This window comes from Magallana gigas, chromosome 1, assembly GCF_963853765.1.
Source record: "Magallana gigas chromosome 1, xbMagGiga1.1, whole genome shotgun sequence".
Lineage (NCBI taxonomy): Eukaryota > Metazoa > Mollusca > Bivalvia > Ostreida > Ostreidae > Magallana > Magallana gigas.
This window is the reverse complement of record NC_088853.1, coordinates 34,043,813-34,054,560: the sequence shown is the minus strand read 5'-3', so window position 1 is coordinate 34,054,560 and position 10,748 is coordinate 34,043,813. Positions and strand designations below refer to the sequence as shown.

Here is a 10,748-nt window from a genome sequence, read left to right as displayed (position 1 = left end):
CAGAATTAATATTTGTACATTGTTCGTTTACGTAGATTGTCCATTTAGTTCCTGTACACGTATTTTTTTGTTTTTTTAATGACAGAGTACAATGCATTCAATGACGTTTAATAAAAACAACATAAGTAAAGACTATGTAAAATCAACGATCAATGCACATTTATGGCTGTTATACACAGAATTATAACACATCAACACGAGGGTCAGTCATATGGCTAAGGTTGGATGTTTGTGATAACCTTGCGATAAAAGTGTTGTGTATGTGTATACATATAAACCTTTCAAATCTCTTTCGCCACAAATCAAATACTTATCTAAGTATCGACAATTGTGAATTCTCGAAACGGTTGTGAGAGTTGCATGTTTTTATTCATCGAAACTATTTATCTTAACCACGATCATTTTCTAGACAATTAGAAGATGCCTTAAGTGTAGGGACATTTTCTTTGTGAATAATAATTATTATACTGCTTAGCGCCTTAGACAAGCTCGGGACTTTATTGTATTGTCTTTATTTGTTTAAAGAAACTTTTGCTTCTACATACTACTATTGTTAAATAAGTACTGACATACGGCATATTGCATATGAAATACCTACCCGAGAATAATATGAAACATTCATTATCTCACCAGAGGGCAAGGTTAAGAGTACTCGCCAGCAGCTCAGTAATGCAATATGCTTCTTTGGTGTTTTAGAACACAGATGTTTCTGCGTATTGAAAACAAAACATTTCTATCGCTTTTTTATCGAGCCTTGGATTTTAGCAAATATGCCAGACTTGTTTGCATCCGCTATTTGTATGATCATCTGTCAAAGTCTTAATGTCCATCTCGAACAAAGATGGGTAAAATAAAAGTCGCTTGGGAAGCCAGGTTCTAGAATCTGATGCTTTGATTTTGTCTAAGGCTACCGTGATGCGTGTAATTATGGAAGCGAAGCTACAGCAGTGTGCCAAATTTAAAGATGCGTTAGCTAATGTTAAAAAAAAAACGACATCCTAGTGGAATTCACGTGGGGCAGCTACTGGGGTAGCGGTCTCAACCTCACCAGAACATCCCATACCGTGATGCAACACTGGCCGGGACAGAATAGGCTCGGACGCTTACTCGCTGGCATTGCATCCCATTTGCAGTGCACGGAACCCAGGTCTAACCCTTAGTCATGACCAAGCAGCAGCTCCAGGACATCGACGAAGAAAAACAAGAAGAACCAAGCTCTAGTAAGCTTTAGCAGTATGCTTCTTTTAACGTGATGGACAAGCTTAAATGTTTATTTGTTAACTGCAGAGGGTTAAATACTGCAGAAAAAATTTATACCTGGAAAAATGATAGTAAATTTGATATTATATTTATACAAGAAACACACTTTACCGAAAATAACACTGTATATTATGATGCACGATGGACTGGTATATCTGTGCCCTGTTTTTCAGACTCCCCTTTTAGCAGGGGCGTTTCAATTTTATTTTGAAATAACTTGTCATGTAAAATTATTAATACTCATAAAAAATGATGGTAGAGAGCTTATGGTAAATATAGAGTTTGACCAAAAATTATTACAATTGTAAATATATATGCACCAAACGATGTAAATAATAGATGCGATTTTTTAAAGAAAACTTTAGACAGAATACACAAATATGCTCAGAGTTTTGAGAATTTTTTGATATGCGGGGACTTTCACTGCCTATCGGATAATCTAAATCGAGATCAAAGTGTACTTCTGTTTAAATCTTTGTTGAACAAACTCGATTTATGTGACTTATGGAAATATATGAAAGGAAACAAGCAAGGTTATACGTGGTGTAATGGGGCGAATGTCCCAGCAAGTAGAATTGACTATATTCTAAAATCTAATGCTTTTTTGTTATGCGTGTGAAAGTACAAGAATTCAAAACATTCCATAGTCTCATTCAAATGGTACGAGAATGTCCGATCATAAATGTTTAATTTTTTCTCTAACTACAAATTAAACTTTAAGAGGACCAGGATATTGAAAATTTGATGCTTCGTTACTTGAAAACAAAAACTTCAAAGATGAAATGAATAAACTCCTTAAGCAACTTGCTTTTGATAAAGAAAAGCCTATCGATGAATGGGATATTTTGAAAAGAAGGATAACAACTTTCTGTATAAATTTCTCAAATAAGTTATTTAAATCATATGAAAACAAAAAAAGCTCAATCCAAAAAGAAATAAATATTATTGAAAACTTGCCTTATAAAAATATTAATATGAACAGAAAAAGAGAATTAGAAACAGAATTGTCAGAGTTGATAAATAAAAAAGCAAAAGGTGCTCAAATAAGGTCGAGAGCAAACTGGAAAGAATATAAAGAGAAAAATACCGCTTACTTCCTAAGTTTAGAAAAGAAAAGACAATTATCAAAAGTAATTAAATCTTTAAGAAACGGAAATGATTATATATCTGTTGAAGACCAAATTTTACAATCTCTTTGCGAATTTTATGAGAAATTATATAAATCATGCAACACAAATAACAGTACATTACAGTCGGTTCAAGCATATCTTTTACAACATACACCATAGCATAGCATAGCATTGAAATGTCATAGCATAGCATGGAAATCTCATAGCATATCATTGGAATATCATACCATAGCATATAATCTCATAGAATCGCATTCGTCATATCATACCATAGCATAGCATTCAACATTCTTTTAACTCGGTTTTAAATGTTTTTATTTGAAAAAAATGTTTACATAATATATTTGTGGTAAACTTTGGCTTCTTATTATTTTACTTTGAAATGTGTGGAACTCTTCTTTGTATGGAGGCGCTTTTGTTCAAATCTCATAGCATAGCATAATATATCATTTAGCCCTTCATTTCAATTTCTCATAGCATTGTATACAAATCTAATAGCATAGCATACAAATCTCATAGCATATCATTAAAATCGCATACCATAGCAAAGCATAAATTTGTAAAAGATATGCATGAAATGACTGTAGATGAATATCTCGATAATCTAAATTGAAAATATATAAAACGACAAAGACAGAATTGAACTAGACAAATTTCCAACGCTTTCGAACACAAAATGTGCACTTGTTCTGTCCGTGACCTTCACCTTGCCCGAATGACCTTGGTTCAAGGTCATGACACACCCTGAGGTCATAAGCAATCTTTGTGTGAAGAAAGAACTTCCAATGTTCCTCCATAAGAAAGATATGGACCGGACACGAATTGAACAGAAAGACGGACGTACGGAAAAGGTGATTCCTATATACCCCCCCCCCCCCCCCAAAAAAAAAACAAGAAACAAAAAAAAACAAAAAACTTCGTTTGTTTGGGGTATAAAAATACGTGACCACGCACTATCATGAAATTCAATCTCTCTGACTTGAAAGAGTGTTCCATATGAAGACTCTGTGTGGGTTTACTTTTGACAGTTCATACTCAGTTTCCATAGCAACGACATTGAAACATTTTGCCTCTGGTCAAAATGACATATAGAGTACCATTATATAAATAACTCGTAAGCTCCCTAAATGCATGCCGGTTTGGTCAGGACATTTGATTAATTTTATTAGCTTGTACACATAAATTGATTTCAGTGAAATTTACTGATAAGAATACCATCGGTTTGTGTTTCATAGATTTAGCTTATAAAATAGTGAAAAACAGGCACACTAAATAATATCAATTAATTTTAAGCAGGCAATTGAAAGCTGAAATAAATATTTAATAAGTTAAGACCTTGGTCTAATAAAAACAATCAAAATTGGCTTAGGTATATTCACTTGCTTTCACATACAAATATTTGAAGTTACCGCTTTTTCACAAAATCCAATTTAAAGTTACTTTCCATTGTTGACTCTTCTGTATTGAAGTACAAAACAACAACATGACAAAAGGATACGTTGGAAAAAGATAGATCAAATGGAGTTGAGAAAGCATGTGATTTAAGTTTTAGTGTATTTAGAGTAAGTCTCTAATGAATTGATGAATATGAAATGAACCACGCTCTATTGGGATTTAGCTTAATTGCCGAATAGGTGTACTGTATTCAAACCTTTTGTAAACATGTGACTGTATTGTACATTTAAAACAATTTGGATCAAATGAAACAGACAGAGATTTTCCCTACTTAAGTTTCGGTAATCTGACATACGAACCCAGCACTCAACTAAGGAAGCTATTAGCTACATGTACCAACCTGCAACACTTAAATAGGAATGCAATTCAACTAAACACCCCCACCCTGGACTGATGGTGTGGAAGATGGAACGAATCGCAGTGTCTACTCTTCCAGAGTGTCAACCCATAGTTCTGAGGATATACTTGTTCGTACCCACAGCAATTACAGAAACCCATCATTGCCATGCACTTTAAATACAATTTGGAACAGACTACTTGTTTCTTTTGCATCATGTTTCATTTCATACCTAAGTTGTATTGGGGTTGTTGTTATTTTGTTCTGTTTTGAGAAATCTTAATTAAGCAAGCAGTGATTGAAATATAATTTGGAACAGACTACTTAACTTAGATTATATAATATACATAAAACGTTAACATCATTCAGGTAAAGATGATTTGGGAATGTTTAAAATATTTCATTTTATTATAAATTTATTATAAATAATATATTAAAATACAGTTGTAGGATTATGTGTATGCTGCAGAAATAAATGAATTTGGCCCTTATCATCACAACATAGTCTGTCAAAAGGAAGACATAGAACAGGAAATGTGAGTTGATGATTTTAACAAAATTAATCAAAGAGTGTCACCTGTACATATTCAAATCAGGTCTATATAAAAATATGTGTAATTAGGGTAACACTGATGAAATCATTAGGTAGGTAGGGATTTTTTTTATTTTATCATATTTTTTTTCTGCATGAATCCTAAGAATGTTTTTTTTTTGTCATATTTAAAAACAGATTTTTGAAAAGAAGTAAAATAAAACTCACAATCGGATAAAAACAGACCTCTACACATAGTAGGATAGGGGCATTTAAGTAAGTTAGGTCGGGTTATCCTAAACACATAACTTTTTTTAGGCCTCAGCTGATAGTATATCATAGTATCTATCATGCAAGGCTCAACAGAAACACTTGTTCAGTTGCTGTGTCCAGCTGATTTTGTATTTGGACAAGTCGATCTACACGTCAAACATTTGTCTGGTTTACAATTCATTTTTCTCGAACAATTATATGATGATAGACCTCAAAAAATATTATGAAAACTAAAACATTTTTTTCACTGTAATGGAACAAAAAAATGATCAGATCAAACTTTAAGTAAAAAAAAAAATATGAAATTTCAGAGAAGGTTGAACACCTATATTCAAACTATATGGTAGCTCAGTTACTGAAATAAATGTATTAAACCTACTTGTCAGTGTCATATCACAATAACACACTTGTAGATTGAGTAGAATATTACTCTCTGGAGTGATATTGTACACAATATTAAGATTTTTAAAAACCTTAATATTCTTTTTTAATATTATTTTTTTTTGCCCCAGTACTGATATACACTGTATAATAAGAATGGATAATTTTTAATGAAATATTTTGTGACAGTAAATAATGGGAGACCAACCATACTCTTATTAATTTCTATCATTTATTTTAAATTCATTCATAATTTTCCAAACTGTTCAATGGCAAATTACAATTTATAATAGCAATTACACAAGTAAGCAACTTGCCCGAAGAACAGGTTAATATTTTAGTTAATGTTGATCCTTGTTATGCCATATTTTAATTCAGTTGCAGCTATTAACAAATGCTTGTAGTTATGTACTAATATTCCAAGTGAAAATAGCATTAATTATTATAACTTGAGATATTTAGTAAAAGTCAGTTTCTCTTTTTCACTATTTAAAGTTTGTATATGTTAACATAAACACATCAGGACTTTGTCTCTTATTTGAAAAAAAAGTCACATTTGAACATGTCTGTTGTGGTATTCTATGTTAAATACATACATGTAAATAATTTTATTTAATGATCAATACTTGTAATATTTTAATTTTCAACATTGCAGTGTTGAGGAAAATGATCAGAACAGTCCAGTGAATACCCAGACAAGCAAGACAGTCAGACATACAGTGCTAGATGAGCAAATAATGAACAAACTGAACTCGCTAAAATATTGAGCAATTCAACATTAATCAGTTGTCACTTTGTTGTGTATTTTTTTGTTCATGATTTGGAATATATTTTGAATATTTATGTAAAGAATTATTTATTAACTTTCAAGTAAGTGTTGATTTTTATTTCTGGAGTTGCATTGAAAAGATATATCATTTTCCCTCGTGCTGATATTTGGAGTTATCTGCCCTTTATCATACAAAACAGCAATTTAACGCGGGCATGTTAAGGCTTCCCGATGGATTTTACAGCGATGCGTAAAAAATAACTTGTCTTTACTTCATACGATATGACGTCATATTTAACTTTGACGTCACGATCTGCATTCCTGTCGATAGTTCTCAGGGAATATATTTTATTAACGTTAAAAGTGAGTTTTATCAAATCACTACAAAACCGCATGTTTCCTCTACATAGATGCTGCTGTTAATGCTAGACGTACAGAATCCATTCATATTAAAAACCAGTATCAAATAATCGACAGTTTTAAAGCTTCGTTTTAAGTAAAAGACTCTTTATCAACTTGTGGTTTGGAGACTCTCCCTGCTACGTGTAAACAAGTGACTGAAGAAATTTTAGTGCATGTAAACCAGCTTGGTGCAGGTGAAAGATTCGTCCGTCACGTGATTACAATGAATATATGACTTCACAAAAATGCATCAACTAAAATGTTTAATATCAGTGTCAATAAATTTAACAGATTTTAAAAAAATACTCCCGGTCAAAGTATTTTCCAGCCGTATTTAGCATCGGGACGCCCTAACATTTCTACGAAGCCTTCTTAAAGTGGTAAATATCATAAATGTTGTTATTTATTTTTAAAAGCAGTTCATTAATGGAAAGTATCTGAAAACAGAGTTTCATTCTATCATTATTTGTTAAGACTTATTTGATAGGGTTTTCTTGCCTGGAGTTATCTGCCCTTTGCAAAAAATATATAGAAACAATGCTTATGAAGTCAAATTAAATTATCCTGATACATTGAATTTAAAATATATTTTGAAATATTTAATCAGTTTCTAATTTACTTCAGCAGAAAAAGTATTTTTAAAGGAGATTTATGATGAACGTTTTGTTAAAAAAAATATTTAAGAATTGTTTAGGGGGATAGGAAGGTGTCAAATTACCAAATTCTGGAAGTAAAATAAACAGAAACGAAAAAGATACCCGCTCTGGTTTTTATTAATAATTTTTTTAATATAAATTTTTATATAAAATTTTGCAATTGATTTATTTTTTCTTTGCCTGCAATTTTGAAGAGACTCAAAAATACAGGGTGAAAATTGAAATATCAAAAATTTATAAATTTTGGTCATCTTTGAGCCACCAGTTTTATAATAAACAAGGACATTGAGATTTTTTTTCTTTTGCATCATGTACATGTTTATTTGTACTTTGTATATTACGTCTGAAATATTTTGAAAATTTGTAAATAAGCCTGTCCTGTGACTTCGAGTTTACCTTGTTTTACAACTTAAAAACTGTACTGGCACTGTACCAGCTTTAATTTTATGTTTTCTTTCCGTGTTTCCTTATTTCTTGATATATTGGGATATAACTTTTCATACTTTAAATTGTGAACTCTTTATTTATCCATCGGTTAGATTACATCATCATTTAGAACCCAAAACATATTGTTTCTGTGCTTTTTAGCACACCCCGAATTTGCCGAGGTTGTATGATTTACTGTACCAGTTATCGGTAACAGTAAAATCCTTGTATATGTTGATTTTATATTCTGCAAAGTGTAAATTGAATTGTGTCCCTTGCGGGGTCAGCCTTTAGGTCGTAGGGGTTATTATACATAAACAAAACTCATACAATTATTCGTTTTTCATCATACAGTAATAAACAAAATCTTACGCTTATCAATACATAATTATACAACCAGGCGTTCAACTGCGCCATGAATCTCTCGGAATAATGTGAGTTTCTTTTGTTTATAAATGTTATATGTAATGATATTATATGCCAAATCAAAAAAGGGATATAATTACGTATCACAAAGAGGTCATATTCTATTTTAACGTATTACGTCACTTCCCCCACAGCTGAAAGTGCAAAGATGTAAATCAGCGGTAACCAATGATCGTTAAAGCTCATGTTTAAGACATATTGAAGACAGTTTTCAAGAAAACTTACTTTTCCTTATTCGAAACAGACGACTGAATTAAAATATATCAAATATTTGCGTGCTATAAACCTGAACCCACAGTTTAGCTGATATCTAGTACAGTACCAGTATCATGTGGAATCATTAGATTTCGTGGTGGCTCAATTTTCGAGGATTTCGTGGGTACTCAGCTATTTTAAGGAAGGTCTAAGAATTCTACCACGTGTGATTTAGAAAAAATTGCATAAGCCCCCCCCCCCCCCCCCCCCTTATTCATGAGATTTTACGAGATATGGGTATTTCGGTAATTAACAAACATCTACCAACATGAAAATGATTAATTATTGGGTTTGAATGGTTCAAGAAAAGTGTACTGAAATAAAATCATTAACTATTCTTTATATCTCGCGAACTCATGAAATTCCTAAGTCGTCTGATGACGTGTCGAGGCTGACTACGTCACATCGGCGCTTGCAGCTGTGATCAGAATAAACATGTGGAATTCAGTGATATATCTCGGAATTTAACCCGTTTACAGCCAGCGTGGACAGATACAACTGAACGCAGGACAGTTAAGGCAACATTTTGCTTTTAAACAGCAGTAAAAGGAGGTCGTTTTGCTTTTGTCTATTCATTTCTGCATAATGAATAGTTCTAAACTATTTTGGGTGTTATTGTAAAGATATGGGTCTCCTTTACTTGACCATGTCTAAATGTGTCGGTCACGTGACTTTTTAGGGTCACGTGGGCGTCTTTTAGACAAAAATCGTCAATGCTAAAATGAGACAAAAAGTTCAAGGGCAAGGCAAAGAAATTTAAGAGTAAGTAATATGGCAACATATTCAAAATTATCCATACATCATAGAAATCAATGCTCATTCAGTTGTAAAGTTTACTAGTTATGAAAATTTCTTTAAAAACTGGCTACTTGTTCCTAAAACAGTGCATTTTTGTATATTTTCATTGCAATTACAAAGTAAACCTTCATCTCTCAACAAATGAGCATCAGTTTTTATAAAGAACTCGTAAAAGGGAAGAAAATCATACCAAGTTTAATAATATCTATAGCCGTCTTGCACTTGAACTTTTGCATTTCATTTCTCAATCTAGAAGTCCTCTCAAATCAATACACATTTCAAACGCACAAGTGATCCCAAAAGGGGAGGTAACTCTTTGAGCGATAACTCTTTTGATATAGGCGCGATGTCATTTTATCATATAATCCGAATTAATTTTAGGATATGTTTACACAGTACATTATGTAAATGGTTATTTAAACATAGTGCTTCTGTTTTATTTATTTCAAAAGAGAAAAGATGGTTACGATGAATCGTCCGCATTTCCTCTGTTGTATCATGGATGTAAACAAAAAACCGTCCAACGGCTGAAGAGATTATCAACGGAGAAGAGGTCAATATTGCGATCACTCCGGGTAAGACAACAGAGGACAATGGGAACCGGTTTGCGGCCCACGCGGTACCAGTAGACTCCTATAAACAGGTGAGACGGTCTCTTGTTGAAGTTATGCGTTCAGACAGTATCGCCAGTGCTAGTCATAATATCTTTGCGTTCCGGTTCACGGGTAACGACGGAACAACGCACGACGGATCCGATGATGACGGGGAACACGGGGCCGGGAGACTGTTGCTGAAAGCGCTCATCGACAATGACGTAAAGAATACACTAGTGGTCGTTTCGCGATGGTACGGCAACAAAATCGGACCTAGACGCTTCAAACATATTAATGAAGTCGGGTTAAGTGCCGCAAGAAACATGTCGGGTTCTACCTGAACCCCAGCCAATTGAGACGGACAACATAGTCAAAGTTTAAAACAAATATATGTGTTGTTCTTGATATTCAAACTATCGGATCACTGTGTTTATTTAAATTTTACATACATGTACAGGCCTTAGTCGCTGTAGCATCCAATTATGATATACTAATATTTCCACAATATGCGCGATTACTGTTAATTAATATTTTTACTGAAAAGCTGTACTGTAAGATAGTAGAGATAGTACATCTATATTTCACAAGCCTAAACTCACCGATTTATTGTTATTGTAAATATTTTACACGTTTTTCATTTCATTTAGACTGTAAATATAGTTTGTTTATCTTTTGCTATATAACTTACGTAGGGCGAGTTTTTCCGGAATTGTCCTGACTGTTCATAATTATTTGGATTTTTGTTTATAGTTATCATATCCGGTTTGTTTTTTTACTTTACAAACATGTGAACCAGTAATTGTAAGTGTTGTTTATTTTCTTATTCTTATTTAGTTAACGCAACGCAAGGGGGAGTGCATGTGTATAATTGTATTTCATGAACATTAATATATCTCACATAGTTTTGGTATGATTTTTATAATATGCTGTCATATTAACAAGCTCAAATCATCAGAAAATCAAGGTACTTTTTTTTTTAAACACATAGTATGCGCAGCCTAGGATTAAAGGTTTTTAAAAAAAACAGACAATAAGTTATACATATAAAACTCCTC

At 32.7% G+C, this 10,748-nt stretch overlaps 1 protein-coding gene across 1 annotated transcript; it reads left to right on the top strand.

Annotated features, from left to right (window-relative positions):
• Window positions 1-1,162: 1,162 nt before the first annotated feature.
• Window positions 1,163-10,034, top strand: LOC136275865 (protein IMPACT-like). The gene is made up of 2 exons (XM_066085980.1): window positions 1,163-1,220; window positions 9,634-10,034. The coding sequence occupies exons 1-2, from the start codon at window positions 1,163-1,165 to the stop codon at window positions 10,032-10,034; spliced, it is 459 nt and encodes a 152-aa protein (XP_065942052.1).
• Window positions 10,035-10,748: the final 714 nt, after the last annotated feature.